At 39.3% G+C, this 21591-nt stretch overlaps 1 protein-coding gene and 1 long non-coding RNA gene across 13 annotated transcripts in view; one reads left to right on the top strand and one right to left on the bottom strand.

The window, feature by feature from the left end:
• ebf3a (EBF transcription factor 3a) overlaps positions 1-9421 on the bottom strand; it is a 92043-nt gene extending 82622 nt beyond the window's left edge. For 4 of the 12 annotated variants that reach the window (XM_046853842.1, XM_046853851.1, XM_046853849.1 and 1 more), the window contains exons 1-6: positions 8620-9420; positions 8138-8294; positions 7568-7631; positions 7191-7246; positions 4715-4788; positions 3080-3148 (exon numbers count right to left, since the gene is read on the bottom strand). In XM_046853842.1, coding sequence (XP_046709798.1) covers positions 3080-3148; positions 4715-4788; positions 7191-7246; positions 7568-7631; positions 8138-8294; positions 8620-8753 — 554 coding nt within the window. In that variant the 5' untranslated portion in view covers positions 8754-9420. Of the gene's footprint in view, positions 1-3079; positions 3149-4714; positions 4789-7190; positions 7247-7567; positions 7632-8137; positions 8295-8619 lie in introns of all 12 variants that reach the window. The other 8 variants (XM_046853843.1, XM_046853845.1, XM_046853850.1 and 5 more) reach the window with 4 other exon arrangements.
• A 29-nt stretch (positions 9422-9450) lies between these two features.
• On the top strand, positions 9451-21537 carry LOC124388816. The gene is made up of 3 exons (XR_006926472.1): positions 9451-9563; positions 17867-17914; positions 18925-21537. It is a non-coding gene; the product is annotated as an uncharacterized LOC124388816 (long non-coding RNA).
• Positions 21538-21591: the final 54 nt, after the last annotated feature.

The following is a 21591-nucleotide window of genomic DNA, read 5'->3' as shown; positions in this document are numbered from 1 at the left end:
GCAACAGCTGTTAAATGCGACCAACTTTTCGTTCTTTTGCTGTTATTTTTCTCTCCCTTTTTTTTCCCAAGCTGTGCTAAAGTCCAAGAGAAAATAGGATAAACAGATGTCTGGCTTGCCTACAGGAAAATAGGACACATTTGGAATGATAAGTCTCTTAAACTCCATTGAAAATGCCAGCAGCGTGATGGTGCCAGTTATTGCCCGCGCCCGTGCCAGCGATCAGCGCGCTTGCCCTGAGTGCCATCTGGGAAAATGGTGCTGAGAATGTTATCGATAATGGATCACAAGTTCCTCTGGTCAGCATGGACCTGCGCTGCATAAGACTCTCTCTCTCTCTCTCTCTCTCTAATCTGAATTCTCTCTCTCTCTCTCTCTCTTCTTCCTTTGCTTTCTTTCTCTCTTTCTCTCCTCCTCTCTGTTCCCTTCCCTTTCTCTCGTTCCCCCAGTTAAATGTTTTGATTGTAACATAATCGGCCCTCCCTTGTCTGCCTAAACAATCCCCCCATTCATTTTCTAGATTCATTCCCCTCAGTGTCCACGCAAACCATTATTTCCAAGCGCTTGTTGAACATGAGCACACGTAGGCCTCCCTGTTCCTGACACCAATCATTTCATATCTACATATCCCTCTGTCACAATTTTGGCCGAAAAAAAGATGAGTGCAGAAAAAGAAATTCTGTGCAGAGGAATTGGCGCTTCGCCGGTCGTCCCACCCGGGCTCACACTTCACATTCCAGGTTAAAGTTTCAGCACTTTTTTTTTCAGGCCTCGTTCTCTGGCTAAGAGTTCTATGGGAGGAGAACGGATAAAATCATCTGCTCATAGTGGCAATACGCGGACAATGCAGTAAGCTAATGAAGCACGTCTGCCTTTGTGATCGTGCGGGACGGATGAAAACGATACTCGCAGCCTTTTCAGGCGGCCCACAATGACAATGTGAGCTTTTCTATCCACTGTTTGAACTTACGACAATATCTCCTCCTTTCGCCGCAGTCTCTTTCCCTGAGACTCAATCCCTCCTCCACTGTTCCTCTTTTCCTATTTTACTAGTGTTACACGCATTGTTCGCCAGATTGAAGCACAAAGCGCAGACACCCGATCCCTCCAACTCTATTTAGGCGCTATACAAAGCTGAGCAATTTATGGGAAGAGCCAGTGCGTTAAATATCAATGACGCCCTGTTGTACAGTGTTCGGCATGTGTCTCTTTGAAGGTAAATATATACTGTATACTCAGCTCGGCAGATGAATAGAGCGCGCTGGATTGCAGACATCCCAGGAACTACAGAGAGGAAGTGAGACATCGGTTTGTCTTTTTGCTCCAAAAGAAATGAGAACAACCTCCCTATAATCCTTCTATCTGCTCTTTTCTTCTCCCTCTCCTCTCCGCTACAGGGCAGTGTAACATAATTCGCAGGCTTCTATTAAAACATCCTGCTACTAATTACTGCTCACACGCTGTAGCTGCGCATCAGCAGCTCCGTTCAAATACTACAGTCGGTGATGTGGAAGGAGACAGAGCGCATGTCAAATCAGCCATTGGTTTTACTCAGGGACAAGACAACTGATAATTATAATTATTATTATAATATTAATCATTTCAAAACTACTTTACAGGTCATAAAAGGATCTTATATTTATAAAATGTACACGGTTCCACTTTTTGCTAGAACTTATCTAATATTAAAGTCTCCTCGTTGTTCATATTATCACTCTTCGCCAATGTATGTAAAAACTGATTATCATTCATGGGAGAATTTTCTAACCCGTAACCATGTGACGTGTGATTGGAGGAAATTCGTACTGTTGAAAGCATGCGAGTATAGCCATAAATTCGGCACTGAGGCAGTGAGTCCTTTTTTCCGACTCTTGACACACACACATACACAAACACTTTGACACACACACACACACTTGTGCTGAGTGGCAGTAGCAACTGGCAGTCCCTATTTGATTACTAATAAGAGAGATGTTCCCTCTGTCAGATACCAAACATTCTCCACTAAGCAAACAGCTATTTCAGCTAGTCAAACATTAGCATTGCTGTCCAGCGGTGGCGCGTATTTTGCCTCGGCTCGCGACTTGCCGTCTTTCATTCCTTCCCCAATCTAATTTCTCGCTCGGTGGACGGCAAAGTTCACGATGGAGAGATAAGTTTGCAACATCAACAGAGCAGAGAGGGACGAGGAGTTAGTGAGACAGAGCTGAGAGAGTGAGAGATCTTGTGTGAGAGAGAAAGAGAGAGAGAAAGTAAGAGAGAAGGCTCTGCTCTCTGGCACAGAGCTGCTCGTGCTGTCTTTATGGAGCATGGTGGGCTTGTTCTACCTCACTAATCTCCAAGAGGCCTAGGCAGTGCTCTGGCACATCCCTTCTCCTCAGATCTGCCCTCATCCCCTCCACGCTTGTGCACTCTGCCAAGATAATTGGTGATAAGAAAGCACTCCAATGCTTGCTGAATGTTTGTAACCAACACAAAGTCGCAGCAAAATCAAACAGAACGAAAAAAAAAAAGAAGAGGAGGAGAGCTGACAAACATCAATCACTGATCCTGCAGAAGTCGATGTATTTAAACTGGCTAATGTTATCAACACGTGAGCAGCAACAACCAGCTGAGAAACATCTCTCATTACCCTGGAGTAGCAGTATGGGAGCTCACATACAAGCACACACACACACATATATATATGCACACACACTTATAAGAGAAACAAGAACTGTGGGAAGCTGTGAGCATCACATCTAGAGCCTACAGAGAAGATAACAGGGGAAGATGAGATGGAGGCGAATGATGCACTTGTTAACAAATTAGGATGAAGGAGGGAGAGCTGGGAAACTGAAGCCAGCCGCTCTCTAGGAATAAATGACTCGTTGCTGGGAGAGGAAGGGCTGAAGCAACTGCCTCCCCTGGCACCTCAAGCAATTACACACTCCCTGAAGACACCCAAGGTTTCCAAGTCAACCCACCTGTGCGAAGACCGAAAAAAAAAAAAAAAAACCACACCGGGCCGCACCACACATCACACAAAGACAACACACCCCGAGACAACAGGAAACTGAAAACAGAGAGGGGCCCTTACCTGTCGATGATCACAGGGTCTGAAGGGGTTTCGTTTCTGTTTCCACAACTTTTCTTGTCACAACACCGGCTGTGGAGGAGAAAAGACAAGCAAACAACGATGTGAGATTTGGTCTCGAATCAGGAAGCGAGTGTTTTGAGTGTTTTGTCTTGCTAGAGCCTGAATCCAAATCTGTCATTTGCTCTTTCCCTTTATAGTGTGAGGTGGAGGCGGCTGCCTGGCTGGCTGGCTGGCTGGCTGGCTGGCTGGCTGGCCGGCCATCCCCAAATCGGGCTCCGCTGTGCCGAAACGGGGAACAACATGTTGCGGTGTTTGCATTGGTGCTGAACAGAGAACTAGGGAGGGGGGGTGCCAAGAGGCAGGAGGATCACTTTCACAGCTTCGCCTTTTGTTTACCTCTAATTGTCAAGCTGTTATATCTGGAGAGGATGCAAGATGCCACCTTCAACCAGTGCTTTTGTGGGGCACTTATTAATTACAGGCTCAAAAGGCTGCATCAATCTTTCACAATGTGCCAATGCCTCCATTTTGAAGCTGCTATGCTACGCTCCCATTATGAGTGCTTTAATTAATGCTGAAATGATACAAGGGGAAAAAAAATCTTATGCCTCCTGCATTTAAAGAAGCACACTTGTATAATGGTTACATGTCCAAAATCTCACCATATGGTACCGTAAAATATGTAAAGCTCCTTTAAGCTGACAGCTAAAGTGATTAAAGTGGAAAAAAAAAAACCACCCTGCACTTGACAAAAACACACATGTGAAAGTTGCATGTAGTCTTTCAGCACAAGCCACAAGAACGGTCAATAACAATGTGCGTCTTATCTCTGGACCACGGCAGCACACAGGAAAAAAGACTATTTTGTATGTTAATACCTAAGAGCTCAGTGGTGTGAATGCAGCACATCAATGGGGACTAATGGCACTAAAGCACAAGCTGGCAATGCAGCATGACCTTTGAGCCTGTAACTGATGCTTGATGTTAGTGCTTAAAATTGGATTGGTTGTACTCCTTTATTTCTGTCACAATTTTTCCCACTTCGAACTGACGTTTGACTTCCTAATTCATCATGGCTTTGAGGTTTCAGAAAGGCATGTGGCTATTATAAAAATCAGCTTTAGTGTATAATAATAATAATAATAATAATAATAATTATTATTATTATTATAATAATAATGTATTACATTATTAATATAGGCTGTATATATATATCCAATATCTAATATATATCTAATAATATCTAATAGCACTATAAAAAAATCTACAGAGTGGATTGTATATATTCGGAAACATTTTATGGTCTCTGTGCAACTCCAACGTGCCGCAGTCCGAAAAAAATATCAGTGACCTGCTTCCGTTTTCATCTTTGTGCAATATTTCGCAATCACAAATCACAAACCCTCTCAACATCCGGATGCGGCTCAGTTCAACCGGACCAAAGAGCTTATTGTGTCTAATGAATCGTATTATTATTATTATTATTATTATTATTATTATTATTATTATTATTATTACCGTGCAATAGAATTTTAAGAATAGAGAATACAATTCAATTCTATTTATAAGATCAATCTAAATAATGCACCAAACACGTGACGCACTTTTTATGTCTAATTGCATGCTGACTCTTACCTGCACATAATTTCGTGTGTGAGAAGAACTCGGCACATTTCTGGATTTTTATCTTGGCCTTCATAAATAATCGCCTTGAAACAAAAAAGAAGGGAGAGAAAGAGAGAGAGAGAGAAAGACATTAGTGAAAATGTATTATATAGTCGGTTTAATAGATTAGTTTGCTGATGGATACAATTAAATTAAAACAAATAATAGTAATTAAAAAATTAAAAAACGTCAAATTGCGTCCAAATTGTGGTAAATGTTAAAGTTGCAGCCTTTATTGTTGTTTGTTTGTTTTTGTTTTTAAATAGCTCAATAAACTATATTAATCGAAATTGAAACCACATCGGCTTTGATTGATTTTATAAATACGGAAAATAATAAAAATTAACAAAAAAGAACAAAAAAAACTTTGCTAATTATTTTTAATACGAAACGAAGCTCGTGTCAAAGAAAACGACGTTATCATTTCGTTCTTTATCAATAACGCGTCCCATACGGCATGACCTTTGTTATGTCCATAAATAAGTTATGATGGAGAAGCAGATTCTGTTTGAAACGCATCTCCACGCCCGCCGCTTCACTGTGATGATAAATAATGTGACATTAATAGCACTTTATAAATGAAGAGGCGCATATGCTAACCGTTTAGCTCGTCGCTGCATTTTATTGGAGAAGATGAGAGGGGAGATGCGGGTGCGTTCAAGGCGCTCGGGGTACAGATGGGCGCGGGGAGCGCGCACACATCACCGCGCATATCATCGCCACACATTGGAGGGGGAAAAGTGCTAATGGCCAATCTGCTGTTTATTTTTGAGCCGCTAACAATGATTTTTTTTTTCCTCGTTGCTTTAGATAAAATCACGGTGTCGGGGGGTACGGTTGAGTAATTTTTGAGCATTGGCTTTAACAGATGGCGCAGAGCTGGAGGTGCGCTCTCCTTCACTTTCTCTCTCTCCCTCTCTCCCTCTCTCTATATATATATTTCTCCATGTCTCTCTCTCTCTCTCTCTCCTGTTCATTTTCTAGCTCTCTCACCCACTCAGTCTTCCTCTCCAAATGAAAGCGGTTAACACAAGAAAAAGGGCTGATAGACCCCGACATGCCTTTTATAAAATACGAATTGCAAGCAGGCAAAATTCGGTGCTTCCTAAATTCTAATCCATATATGCCTTGCATCGAATAACAACTTTATCCATTAATTTTGCATATTTAATACATAAAATCCGTCATAAACATTTAAGTCTTTAAACGCAATGGAGAAAAAAAGTTACATCTCTGATGGCACTTTGTTATCTATCCTTACAGCTATGATTTATCCCCCCACCTTCTTCCCACACACACACACACACACACACACACGCGCGCACATACACGCGCGCGCGCACGCTGTAAATACGGGAAATCCATAAAGTGTCTGTTCAGCGCCATTGACTCCTTGATCATTTTCACACCAATTAGGACACACGGCCTATATTTATAATTTCTGTCGCACGTGCAAAAGCATCCCCCACTTCAAGTAAACCTGTCCACAACGAAGGCAAAATCAGGGGCGTTCAACTTGTCGAGCTCTTAAACGTGGCCATGATGGAAGGAAATGAGACGGTTAAAATGCGACATCATGACGAGGAGACCATACCATATCTACTCAAGTGGTCCTTCTCAAGATTTATTCCTCTTCTACGCATAGAGAGCATAGAGAGCAAAGGAGTCCCCGACCCTCAGGCTGTACATCATAGCATTTTATAGTCGGGGATAATAAAATGCAGGAGCAATTAAATAAAACTGTCGCTCATCAGACGAAAAAAAATATACAAATAAAATAAAAATTGGAAAAGAATTATATATATATATATACATGCATTGTATGCATTGTATGGAGATTTGTCCAGGATAAAAGATTTGAGGATTTGATTCGTAACCTGATATAAAAAAGTTTTGTTTAAATTTTTTATTGTAAGCAATGCCCTTTTTTTGCATGAATAATTCCGCGCAAACTCCACGCGCAGGATTTTGCTCTGTGATGGACTTCACGCGGGGTCGTATCAAAATACATCAGACTGTCTCCAAGTCACTAAATCACAAAGAAATATGAACGACATGGAGAAGCTTAAATACGAGCTGCATAATAACGAGAGCTCATTTTTATCCCCCCGCGTTCAGCCTTTTCATGAACCCTGCATCCCACCCTCTCTTCCACTGGAGCGGGCTTTAAAGGCGCGTGCTCGGTCATGTCGGGGGGTTTTTCCCACCCCCGTCTATATTTAGTGCGGCTTTAATAATTAATACTAAATTGTCTTGCAGGAACGAAAATAGCAAAAACGAGGAAAATGCATATAAAAAAAAAAAAAACAACTTTGTCAAACATGCACCATAAACAAGCAACAGCGAGCAAAAACACGCAAAACTAAAAATGACTGAAAAGTACAACAAAATAATTGTATAAATAATAATAAAAACAGTGATACAAAAATAAATAAATCGTTCTTACCTGTTTTGTCATGGAATCGATTAACCGTACATAAAGATCCTGTTCTGTTCTGACGCCTGTGGGAAATGTTTTATTTTGTTTACAACCATTTCCATATTTGTTATTATTAAAATTATTATTTTGGCATCACATAAAAAAAATCTCAAAATCATTTCAAATAAGAAATAGAGTTATGTATTTAATTTCTTTTTTACTTTTAAAACTTAACCAATATTTTTTTATTATTTATAATTTTAAAAAAGCGACCTGTTATTAATGTATAAGATTATCAATATGATCAATATGATCAGTATTAGTGTTTTGTTTATTAATGAATACCAGTGTGACTACTATTATTTCCTTACTCCTTGTGATCAGTATAGAGAAGTTGGACTTACCGTTGCTGTATAAAAGCTGTAGTTTGTAATGTATCCCATTGTTAGTTTTTTCGCTGTTTGGTTCCTGAAAATAAGCACGGGTTTGCAATCAGACTGGCGTTTTCTCATTTTTTTTTTTCATTTTTGCATGAGCTTACAAAATATCTACACGTTTTGTAACTATGCACGGACATAAAGTGTCCATCAACTTTATCTATGAAAATAGCAAATATCTGGGATCTCTAATGAGATTCTGTAAATACGTATTATTCATTTTTTAAGGCCAATGTGCGTACAATCATTTTTGCACTAGACTAGAATGTAGTCTATAATAAACGCGGTCAGGTTTTTACACTCAAGTCCACCATTATAAAATTATGACATCCTTTAATATTCACATATATCTATTTTATATATATATAAGAGAAAGTGTGCAATAAAATTTCAGTGATCCTCCGTTTAACTCTTTTGCTGCGTTTCTCTAAAGTTCTGTGAACTTGAGAGAGGGGGAATAAAAAAAAGAAAAAAAAAGAAAAAAAAACAAGAAAAAGAAAGATCATCTTGCGCGGCATTTCCAAATCTTGCGCTTACTTTCTCCTTCTCCACAAAGTCCACAAAAGCTGTCCTTTCGATCTCCACGGGTTGACCCTGTCTGTCGTACAGAGCCAAGACGAAGTGGAAAAAATTGGACTTCCTCAGATTGGACGGCGGCTGCTTCTCGTAATGCGCCCGCGCTAGACCCACTCCGCTGCGGGGGGAAAAGAGATGACAAACCGGGGTCGGTTAAACAGTAGGGACAGAGGGAGCAAGGGAGCAAAAGGGAGGGAGGGATGGTTGGTTGGATGGATGGATGGATGGATATAGTGTTAAGGGAAAAAAAGACACATCTAAGCTGGTGGAAAAGTGACCGGGAGTATTGTAGAATTGTCACTTAAACTGAAGTAATATGATGTAATGAGCGGCGGAGAGGTGCACCGGGAGACCCTAATTGATACATGGCATAAGTGGGGATTTAGGGTTGGTCTGAGAAAATGCATGAATAAAAAAAAATCGGGATGATTTGGCAAACGTACCTTTGGGCGGCTGTGTTAGCATCCACCACCCCGGCCGTGTGCATCCATGATCGGACGGGGTTCATGCCGCTGCCCAGCGGCTCCTCTTTCATAGTGGTCCCCCCTCTCGGTATATTCTCCTGAATCCCAAACATTAAAGCGGCGTGCGTGCAAACCAGCTCCAGCCGACGAGGTCAAAGCGAAAATCGGGGAGGGAAAAAAAAGGGACGCGTCGTTTCTCCAAATAAACGAGGCGCACTCGGATCTCTGCGAGAGTTTGGTCGTGATTTGTTGAAGGGAAAAAAAGAAAAGAAAGAAACAGTTCACACCAAGTATCGGCTCCTTCGTTGTTCAGCGCGTCCTGCGTTGGCACGACATGGACGATTTTAGTGAGTGGAGGATTCTCTGTCGAGATCTCTCTCTCTCTCTTTCTCTCTGCGGCTTGTTTGGATCGAGTTCCCGTTGGAGGAGTCGCCGAAATACCTGGATGTCGGTGAGGTTTTTTTTTTCTTCTTCTTCTTTCTTTTCTTTCTTTAAAAACCAAAAAAATCAGTTCAACATGTCTTGTAACTTTGCGCTGTGATGATGCTCTCAGGCTCGTGTCATCATCCCTACAGGACCAAAAAAAAAGCTTCAGGACACTGCTGAATCGACCACTTTCTGGCAAGACGCTCCAGCTCCAAAAGACAAATAAACGGGAAAAAAAACTATGATTTAGCGCGGAGGTGTTCCCGGACGCGGGAGAGAGCTTGATGAGGGGGGCCTTTAGCGTCTCTCGGAATGGATGGAAGCGTACAAAACTCAGCCCTCTATCCCCTAGGACTGAAGCCTTTCCCGGGAGCCAAAACTCTAGACCCGCGGGATCCGCACTGTCAGAGCGATGACGCGCAGTGGGCGGGGTTTTGCCCATATATGGAAGAGAAGGGGTCTGACATTTCCGGTCGCTGGCGTTGCCCAAGTACCGCGTGAGTACACACACACACACACACACACACACACACACACACACACACACACACAAGATGTACTTTTCTATTCACCTTTTTTCAAGACAAGCCCGAGCTAATCAGGGGAGGAGGAAATGATCATCCGAAAACATGCACTGCTTCTACATGCAGCTTTTGCATGATCATCTGTGGTTTGTTTTTTTTTGGGGGGGATTTTATTTAGGAAATAAATGCATGAAAAAAAAGGTATTGCAGGCATAGAAATGTATTAAAAGATAAAATAGATGTACTGTACAACAAAAGGGATTTTATTGTTTTGAATTTATGATCTGCGCAAGAGCGTGGATAAAGAGGGACAGTTAGGGTTAGGTGCATCCATGCACGCTGTGGTTTCACACTGCAGAATAAAAAATCATTTCTTGGCCCTTGTCATCCGCTCAATCACCGTGTCGTGCAAATGACAGTGACGGATCTCCTCAGATTCCTAATTGGCCGCAGCGTCGCAATGAAAAGGCAAACGGAGCTGGAGGATCAGATACCGAGCACACTGATCAATAACACGACTGAATTATATTTCACAATCACGCTGCCTGTGTGTTTGTTTTTTTAAAGTCGATTCCCTCTCATATTGGTTGTGCAGATCCTCCAAAAGGAGCGCAGCTGAAGTTTAAAGAAGAATAAACGCGCAAAACGTGGTTGCGACGTGTACAAAAAAAAAAAGAAACACACACACACTCTATCTCACTCACACTCACTTTCACACACATGCACACGTGCACAAATGCTCAGAAGGATTTTTTTTTCTTGCAAATCGCGCTAAAATTGTATCTGAAAACTCTGGAGGGACTCGGGGGGATCCGCTGCGTCCACCCTCTCGCTCCATGTGCGCTTTTTTACAATAAATAGAGCGTTTAAAGCACAATAATGCGCCCAGTGGTTCTTTAGTTTTGTGATATTTGGGAGTGTGTAAGGTGTTTCTTTTTCTCTTGTTGTGTATGTGTGTGTGTTTTGCCACTTGGCAGGGTATGTATTGATGTTAATATTTTAATGAACGGATGAAAATCGAGACTCCGATGTGGGTTATCTGGGGAGCCGGAGCGCAGCGCAGCGCACTGGAGGGAGGGATGCGGGGACGGAGAAGAGAAAGAGAGAAAGAGAAGGGGAGATGTGTGTTTTAGAGAGTGAGAGAGAGCAATCTGTTTGTGCTGGTGTTGGGGGTTAATGACTTTTTTGCTAAAGATAAGTGAATTATCGAAGCTGTTGCGCGCCTGAAAAGTCCATTACTTGCCTGCTCGTCCTGTTAAATACGTAAGTAATCACATCAAATTATATGACAAATTATTATTATTGTTATTATTATTATTATTATTATTATTATTATTATTATTATTATTATTATCAGCTGTAGTTAAATTTGAAAAAAAAGTGCAGTTTTTAATTTTGTGTAACAAAAATATTTGTACGTTCATATGGGCCTATTAATTTATTATAAAATATAATATACGGTGTGTTTATTAAATCAGTCTTGTGTCTTTATATGTCAATGTTTATTGCGATTTATTTGTTTATTTTTATTATTATTATTATTATTATTATTATTATTATTATTATTATCATTATAATTTACCATTCATTTTCATTTGTAAAGGAATTGTATTGAAATAATACTCGACACATGTCATCCAATTAGTAAGGTAATGTATTAGGAAAATGCAAAGCTCATTGCATACCATGTTTAATTATTTTTCTGCTCATGTTATATATGCCTATATTTCCCTGCCAGTTGCTCTCTGCTCGACTAACCGCAATCTACAGTATCTTTAATACAGATTACACACCAAAGCGATTTCAATCTGATTATCAAATTAGGGTTTTATCCCAAATCCTTTTAAAGCTGATACTGTTGACTAGAGAGGGGGGGAGGGGAGGAGGGGAGAAAAGTTCAACAATCCCATCGTGAAGGTAACGATCCCCCTCCTGAAAAAAAAGGGAGTTTTAAACCTTATTTGACAACAAATGCAGCTGCCCCTCTATTTTGGAAGATATTAAGGCGAAAATGAATGCAAATCTGTGTTCAGGAGCCATCTGGCCAGAGAGAATCAGCTGCTCCGCCTGCATCTATCTCGGCTCATTTTCCAGCCTCATCTGGAGCCGAAAGCGCGTGCACCAAACACAATAATCCGCCAAGTTTCTCCTGCACTCCGACATGCTGCGAGCACGCGCTGGAGTTGCATGGCTTTAGCTTAAATATATATATATTTATATATTTTTTTCATTTATTTTTGTAACTTTGTACCATTCAATTGTTTTTGCTTGATTAAAAAAAAGAAGACACATTTTAAATAAAAAAAAAATCGAGGCCTCATGAATGAAGGTGTGAATTATTGTGGGATTTTATTATTATATATCATTTGGGAGACACCTGCTAATATAGAGAAAAAAATAGTTGTATTTTTATTCATTGATTTATGTTGATCCTTTTCTTTGATTTTGTATAAATCATGTCATAACGAATATAATCATCAACAATAATAACAGCAATAATAATAATAACAACAATAACAGAAGTAATAATAATAATAATAATAATAATAATAATAATAATAATAATAATAATAAAAGTGTGTGGGTGTATTTAGTTGTCCTGTGTTAGATCTTTTGCGGAAAGTGTGGCTAACCATCAAAAGCGCAAAAAAAAAAAAAAGAAAAGAAAAGAAAGAAGTTGCTAATGCAGCTCTGAATAAGATTTTCCTCGGTATGTTCGCTTCTAGTAAGGAAAAGGAGGAAAAGCACCGAGTCCTCCTCCCTCCTTTATTGTGCACACGCAATGCTCCTTTTGTGCGCATTTACGGGCCGGAGGCTCCGACGATCCCCGACCGACCTCCAAAAAAAAAAAAAAAAAAAAAAAAGAAATTTGCATTTAAATAGCGACATCAACCGATTCGCGCGTGCCGCGCGCCAGTAGGTTTCCCAGATGTCGCGGAGTGGTCGCTCACATGGCCGCTCGCCCAGCTGTCCTCGTTGCTCCGTCATACCGGCGCCCCCCACCACCTCCGCGCGTGCCCGAGCCACCAAATCCCCTCAAAGTCTCGGCCACGTCCCAAACTCCCCCTCACTCTACCGTACTAAATAGTACAGCACATTCATAAAAACGGGCCTGCGCCCAAATTTACATCCTGCCTCACCAAACACTACACCAATTACACAGTCAATGCGCCCGCACCCGCACCCTCACCCGCACCCGCACCCGCATACCACTGAACAAGATATGCGTCAAAATAGACTACTGGCATCTTGTAACCTGTGGTTACCTCACACCTAGAGACCAGGGGTTTCATGTAAAAACATGCAAAATAGGTTTTAATTATGATCACAGATTTGATTGTGGTGTCCTGAACTGCTTTGCTGATGCGCTCCTGAGGGCCACAAACAAGCTTTTTCCTCCACAGAACGTCTACAAATGCTGCATTCTGGTTTCATCTGTATGAAATACTGAAGCATTCGAATTCAGACTCAATTTGAGTGATAACAGATAACAGTTCGATCACTGAGAACAGCTCAGTGTAAAAGTTCTGAGGATGAACCATGTGTGAGATCTTTGGTCCTGCTATCAGCCTCCATCACAGGGTAACGCAGGAAATAACATAAGATCATAACAGTACAGCATTCCTCGTTTCACTTCTGTAGAGCGCGTGAAAAGAAAAGAACGAAAGTAGGAAAGAAAGAAAGAAAGAAAGAAAGAAAGAAAGAAAGAAAGAAAGAAAGAAAGAAAGAAAGAAAGAAAGAAAGAAAGAAAGAAAGAAAGAAGGTCAAAGGTTGATAACTAGAAAGCAGTTTGGGTAAACTGCTTATTTTGTGTGTGTGTGTGTGTGTGTGTGTGTGTGTGTGTGTGTGTGTGTGTGTGTGTGTGTGAACGCCGGGTGAATCAATCATTCAGCGCTGTGATGCTGAAACTGTTGCGCGCTCGAGCTGATCATCATCACACTAATGGATCCTTTAATGGATAAAGTGGAGTAAAAAAAAAACTGTTCCCCAAATAATAGTAATTCAAATTATTGGAAGAAAATAAATCAATAAATAACAGGTTATAAGACATATAAAAGATAATAAAAACAATTTTTCATTCATAATTTTTGCAAAACGGTTTAGGTATAACTATGAAACCAGCACGCACGTGCAAAAGGCAAAACTAATTTTTGACTTTTTTTTTTTTTTCTTCTTTATTAATCGGACGGAGACGTTCATTCAAGAAATGTTGAAATGTAAACGGTTTTCTCGCCTTGCCTTTTCGAGAAAGAAAGAAAGAAAGAAAGAAAGAAAGAAAGAAAGAAAGAAAGAAAGAAAGAAAGAAAGAAAGAAAGAAAGAAAGAAAGTAAACAGTTTCATCAAACGCGGTGAAACCAGGCGTTGTAACAGACGTGTTAATGATCTCTGAGGCATGATGAAAGGAACTGTGAGAGGAAAGAGGTGGAAAGTGAAGATTATTTTTCCAAAGCGAAGATTTACATGACTTTTTTTTTTTCATTTCCGAGCCATTTACTTGAAATTTGATAAAGAGCGCCCCCCGTTGTTCATATTGTGTAAATGCAGGTTTGAAACCAGAGCTCAGTATCCCATAATACTCAGGTAAACTTATTTCTTAATATATATCCATGAACGTATTAACATGCTTTAGCTGGTATATAGAACATTTAGGGGGGTGACTAATTATGTAAAACATGTAGTTTATGCTTCGGAAAATAAATAAATGTGGAGAAATTATGAGAAATCATTTTACGCTTAGACTTTTTGTCTGTCTATCTATCTATCTATCTATCTATCTATCTATCTATCTATCTATCTATCTATCTATCTATCTACACGTATACTGACAAATGTTTCAATAATAATAATAATAATAATAATAATAATAATAATAAAAACAAATAATAATAATAAATAATAAACAAATAAATAATAATAAATATATTAAAATGATAATAATAATAATAATAATAATAATAATAATAATAATAATAATAAAAAAAAAATAATAATAATAATAATAATAATAATAATAATAATAATAATGCCCGATAATTCTGCCACCATTCATTGCTGTTTTCTTTTATTTCCAGAAAGAAGCTGTTATTATGAGATGAACAGCAGGGATTGGGGGCACCTTCACTGTATTAAAAAAACAGGTTTCGATTAGGTAATTTTAGATATTGTAATTGGCTTTAATTAAACATGCATCGCGCTAATTAACTCAGATGATTTTTTTTTCCGGCAGCCACTGGGACGCGCTTTGCCGGCTTTGATACACTCAGTCCAGATGTCCCAGTACAATTCAGGCGGCAATTAGAAGTTCGGCTACACACTCACTGGAAATGAAGTTCGAACCTTTGATAAGGCATAGCATGCTCGAACAGATGCTGCATTTAATATGAAATCATATACTGTCAAAGGGTGTGCGTAAAAACCTACAGGCTGTTGTAATGAGAACAGAGAAGATGTATACGCAACATCTGTACGCGCGACTCACACACACACACACACCGCACACACGCAAACAGCTGGCGCTCCAAAGTTAGAAATGGGAAAACTTGTATTATTATTATTATTATTATTATTATTATTATTATTATTATTTGAGTCCTAACGAATGTGAAGTGTGAGGAACACACATTTGGAGTTGAGTTGAAATAAATATGGTGAGTTTTGTGTGTGTGTGTTTATGTGTGTGTGTGTGTGTGTGTGTGTGTGTCGGGCTCGGCCGCCGTGTAATTAGCATTTCCATTCTGCAGTTGAAATGAAGAGGGGAGCCTGCGGCGCGGCCTCGGGCTACACCCACATGAAGAGAGGGAAGAGGCGAGGAGAGAAAAAGGGGCAAGCGGAGAAAATATGAATAAAGAAAGCAAGAGCCATTCGAGATAATTAACATGTAAAATATCCAGTGGAAATGGGGACGGAAAAGAGAGCCCCACCTCACTCCGACTTTTCAGATCCTTGTGCGTAAACTCCGTGATTAAAAAAAGTTTACCGCAGTAATTAAAGGTCTGGGGGCGCGCACTGCACGGGGGCGCGTGTGTGTGCGCGCGCGCGTGCGTGTGTAATATTTTAAACACAGCTCACAAGCTCCAAATCTAAGAAACTCCATGTCCTTGATGAGTCGCATTGACCTACTTTTCAAATTGTACAAAATCTCCGAGTGGTTTGAAAAAGGAAACAATTGAAACTCGGATGATCCGGAAATCTGAAGCACACCGACACTTTCTGCAGGTTCACTCGGTGAACGTTCAAGTGAAGAAACAGGGATTGTGTGGTGACAGGGCGCCCCCTACAGCCAGAGTGGATGATCTAACGGATCATTATATCAGGGGCTCCAAAAAGGCACAAATAACACAGTAAATAATAATAATTTATTATTCAAATTATATATATATATATATATATATATATATATATATATATATATATATATATATATACACACACACACACACACACACACACACACACACACACACACACATATAGTGTGATGTTTTCTTATGTTCTTTTATCTACTAATCAAAAACCTCAAACCTACCTAAATGAAAAACATTTAAACACCTAAAGCTTTACATATGAGGCATTTCTCAAAATCTTTTTTAAATGTAAAATAATGTGCATTATCATTTTCTTTTTAAATTGCATGGATGATGATGATGATGATGATGATGATAATGATGATGGTGGTGGTGGTGGTGGTTGTAAAGAACCCTGTTTATTAAATGCATACCTTCATGCTTACAAGCTAAACCCATCCATTTGCTTTTAATGCTTTATTGCATTTTCCCCAACAAAATATAATTAGTTTAGCTCAGGGATGCTGATTAACCAGTATTACTGTATATGATGTCAATAATGTCTTGGAGCATAAAACAGAGTGCTTGTAAAGAAGAAGGTGCTTTATGACAAAATGTACCTTTTTGCAATAATCAATCCTGTGAAAGTGATGCTTTCAAATAGGTTTGGATATTTGGCCTCAGTCCCACATTGTCACAAATGTAGGATAAAAAGAATTGGCAGCACAATATAAACTGTTCAAAGTCTGTTGTAAATCTTGCAGCTATTTTTATTTGTTTATTTATTTATTTATGTTACCTATTAATTACATGTTTTTAAAATAATAATAATAATAATAATAATAATAATAATAATAAATTATAAATTGTCAAATGTATTGCACAGAGCAATGACAGAAAAATGACAGCAAATAGTTATGACATACAGTAACAATAAATCCAGAAGGGGATCCAGCTTCATTTCAAACAGTATATAGTGAACGTTATCGTGTAAGTACGATATTCACATATTTTCATACATCTGTTCAAAAAAATTTGAATATAATGCACCTGGATAAAAATATTATCACAAAACCATTCAATGTGCCATTAAAATTTAATTGAAAAGGTATAACACATACACCTACACATGCAAAAGATACACCCTAAAGGTGTGAAAACTACAGTTTAGTGCATATTTGTTCCTAAGAGTGTATCTTATGCCTATCAAGACCCAGAGCAGCTGCTTTCAGTCATGTGTGAGGGTCGGTGGATTATGTCGAGTTTATCGCATTCATAGCTTGCTGATATTTGGCTATAGTCGGATGCGTTGAAGCTCAGCCAACGCAGATGATAGCAACAGACATGTGTTACCTAATGTTCTTTATCTAACTTGGCAAGCAAAGCTAAAGAATTTATGTCAATAATAATACATCTACATAACATGTATGACCCAATAAAGCATTCTAGCTAACATTGGCAAATACAAACACCAATCTCTTGCCATGCTGATATATAATGCTAATATACTACTATGTCTTTATTTCTAGTTTGTAGGTGTGGCATGATGGAGCCTGTTTACTGTACATTCATAAGTGTTCCTAATCAGTCCTAGTGAATGAAATCATTATATCTACTGTGATTAATTTTATTTGAGCAAATATTCCAAGTGTATATAAATAATATCCATTTTTAATATCACGTTATTATTCAGTACAAGCTTTTAATGAGCACAGACATTTTTGCAAATGAATCAAAGTGCAAGAGAATTTCTACTATTTATTGTTGTTTTCTTTCTTTTTTGTAATTTTTTTTAGCATTACTGTCATTAATTCTTTAATTACATTTGACACACAATCTGGTTGGATTATAATTCTTGTCCACTTCCTGAGAAAAAAACCTTTAAAACATTCGGTTATTATTATATATATATATATTTTTTTAAGATTATTTCTTAAGTTTGTGTTGTGTTTTGTGCTTTCTAAAAATCATGTTGTGACTTTATCTCTTCAGAGCACACTCCTGAGTGATGATGAGAAAGGAAAGCTGTAGAGAGACACGGTTAGTGTGAAGAATTGTAAATGTGACTAGTGGGATTAATAGTGACTGTTCTGCTGCATCTAAATGTAATTGTCCATCTGCTCTAGTGGAATGTGTGTGTGTGTGTGTGTGTGTGTGTGTGTGTGTGTGTGTGTGTGTGTGTGTGTGTGTGTGTGTGTGTGTATGTGTGTGTGAGGGGGCTGTGAGTCTGTGCGGTGTGTGTAGGGTGAGTAGGGGTGAAAGATCACCCATTCCCTTATTGCAATATCACGTTGTAGTTTATATCCCACTGGTTATGACACGTGAGTGAGCTGGTCAGATTATTTAAGAAACCCGTGTTATTACTTGACCATTAAAGCAGGTCAGCTTGTAGTCATGTGTATTGTTGGTCAATGCATAATTATTAGAAAGAAATTTTCACGTATACATAGCCTTTGGTAATTACAATGTGCATCAATTATTTATGGATATTATTTAACACATTATTTGCACATCGTGCCTCGTTTGCTTCTGCACCAATGCTCTAATTGCTCTATATCCTTCCCCAGTTGAAGTTTTTTTTTTTTACTTTTTAATTCCACAAATGAATTACAGCAGGGGTTTTCCAGAAGTGTAAAGAAAACTGAAATGGATGGTTTTGTGTGGAAGCAAGCTTGGCTCGATTGCCAAGTCCCTTAGCGGTAGTAAAGAGGAGGTAGTCTCGTAAAGGTGAGAGTTCCTCTAACGCCGTACGTGTGCTCTTGCAGGAGGAAAGAGCTCCCTAATAAAGACTTCAGCAGGATGACAGCAACGATTCATTCAATAATGTGTTTTTTTTGGTTTTCATTTAAACCATCCATTTATCATTTTTGCTGATTAATCTACAAATTGCTCAATTTCACAATTCATTTAATGATTCAATATGAGTGGCAATGAATCTGTCCAAACTTCTGTGATTCTGTGTATTTGAGAACTCATCATGTTTTCGTATTTCAATGGATTTTACACTCACGGCATGTTTCTGAAAGCATTGTGTGATATTTATCTTGCAGAGCATATCTGGGATGATTGTTTGACTCATTCCTGGAAGATTCAGTGAGCAGCGCTTTTCTCGCTAAGAAGCTAGCAGGCGACTCACCCTCCACTTGAGTATTTGAACAATACAAAACTAATTCTGATGTGTGAATCCTACATTATTAACACAGAGAAAGAGGATGAGAGTTTGCTGTGAATAAAAAAAAAAGAAATCCAAGCTAAAGCTAAAAATAATCACTGGCAGCTTTGCACAGCGGTGCAGCGAGTGGCTAGGGACCTCCAAGGTGGCAAAGCAGCGAAAAAGGCGCATAAAAAACCTGGCACAATGTTTAAATTAAACAGTGAAATTCAACATCTGCGTTCCAAAGCCTTTACCCTCAATTTCGCATCTCAGGCGTGTGCGAAAGTGTGCGTTTGGGCGTTTGTGTGAGTGCACGCCGGCTTGTGAGCGCATGTGATTGAGAGATTTTAGACGCTCATTCGCACTAATCTCCGTTTACTCCGATTTCACCAGCTCAGTGATGAACTATGGCACGACGGAGCCTCCGAACGCGGCGCTCGCATGGAGCGTTGTCCCACTTTCAGACTCGGAGGGAGGCAGTTTGTCTGGAAAAAAAAGCATATGGACTGCATATTCATTAGTGCACTGCTGATAAATAGATTAATTGGCTAGATTAGGCAGCCAAAGCTTTGATCACAGGAAGCGAGCCAAGAGTGTGTTTGTTGTTTAGTGTAATTTTGTTCATTGCGAGGGAACGCGGTGCAGAAAACCTTGCTGCACAGGCGTTTATGGGATTTATTTTCCAGTTAGTGTTAAGAGGAGACCGCAAACATGTAAACAACAGAAGAGCAAGGAAATCTAATGAGTGCGTGGGTGGGTACACATGTAAAAGGAAAAGAGACACAAGAAGGCTAATTAGTGCTCAGAACAATTCAATCATATATGATGGGAGCTTGAGCGTGTTTCATCATGTCAGAGTGGCGTGAAAACCTCAAATCAGCATGATCCAACTAAACAATAAAATGTACAAATCTGCACAAATGTTGGTGGTTATTTTTTTTTTTCATTTGAGATCCTTCAGGGTGGCCTTTTAATCTCTGTTTTATTTGCATCCAGACCATTTCGACGATTGATTTTATTCAATTAGTAAATGCATAAAATATAGAAATCATTACACAGTATATCTTATCCAGGTGTCTTTGAATCGGCTCTGAAACCAATATATGCATCGTGACTATTGTTCAGTGATTACTGCAATATTGTATTGTGATGTAATAAATATCAGCACTTTGGAAGAACAACACTGCAGTGTAGAAATATATTACCATTTATTTTAAGTGCCTGTTTCTTTCCTTTTCCTTTGTCATTTGTTGTTATTTGTTTCACACTGTGTATACCTATAAAAGCTCCACGGTGATGCTCATGACCTCATGAGTTCCTCTGCAATTCTGAGTTGAATGAAGACGATAATATGGGAAAATGAATGGGCTGGGCTGAGCTGTGAAGTTTTCCTGTGCATCAGAAGAACCCGTGTTTATTCTCTTTGCTCTTTCTTCCTCCCAGTGGAGTCACTGTGGTTTCACCCCTGTTAACTCGGATTTGATTTAACCTTTAAAGCAAAGGTGCGTGCCTCCTCCTTCGGTAAACACCTCCAAACGCATTTGCACTGGAACTGTTCTCAGATACAAACATGACGTGAGGCTATGAGAACGCCACCGGCATTATTAATTCATAATATGCTTACAGCTCTTTATCAGGCGTGCAAGAGAAGATGAAAGACCTCGTTCGGTGACGGCCGTCCTCCTGCGTTGGCTCTTTTCAAACCGTCTGACACACAACCTGGTGTTCGACAGCTCAGGATGGGCCTTTGAATGTGTCTGCATGTGTGTTTATGTGTGTGTGCCTTAACATTTTTCAACAGCTCATCCATTAGAGCAGGCCCGCTGCTGACTGACAGCAGCGTTCTGCACCCTTTCATGGCTCCATGTACATTGCGTAAGTCTGTGGGGGATTGCTTTGAGCGCCGAGAGAGCTCTGAGCACTGTCAAGGCTCACTGAAAGCCACAGAGGTGATCCAGCTAAGTAAATAACCTAAAAACACACGAGCATCAGTCCTGTCATTGTTTTTTAGCAAGGAAATCAAAATCCCAGGAGGAAAAAGTGGTACTGAAAAATGAGCTGTTAGAAAATAAATCGCATGTTTTTTTTTTTTCTTGACTTTCTTTTTACATGATTTAATGTCTATCATTTTAAACGAAGGTTAGAAATAAAGTTAGAAATGGATCAAGAGGTTACAGCAGGATATGGGATGCTTAGCTAAAGACCACAGAAATCCAATGCAAATCAAAGGTTCGGAAGAAACACCTAGAAAAATCAGATCTGCCATAAATGAGCCGAACAAGAGTTCATTCTACAATGGGGTTTTTATCATTCAAAGCTAATTGCATTAAAATGGCCATTATGGATATGCCAAATGTAAGCCACAGTCTTTCAGATGTAAAACAAAAGCATTTTAAGCCTGTAAACGAAGCACTGATTCTTTTACAGCCATTAAATCAACCACTAGTGATACTTTTCAACTATTTCTTGTACTGTGAAACATCCAGAGATTAAAAATAACAGGTTGTCCATTTTTAGAAAGTTTTACTGCTTTATAATTGGTTTGGAAGTTGGTTGATATACT

The sequence above is a fragment of the Silurus meridionalis genome, chromosome 7 (assembly GCF_014805685.1).
Source record: "Silurus meridionalis isolate SWU-2019-XX chromosome 7, ASM1480568v1, whole genome shotgun sequence".
Lineage (NCBI taxonomy): Eukaryota > Metazoa > Chordata > Actinopteri > Siluriformes > Siluridae > Silurus > Silurus meridionalis.
The sequence above is the reverse complement of the archived record's forward strand: the minus strand, read 5'-3'. Positions and strand labels throughout refer to the sequence as shown.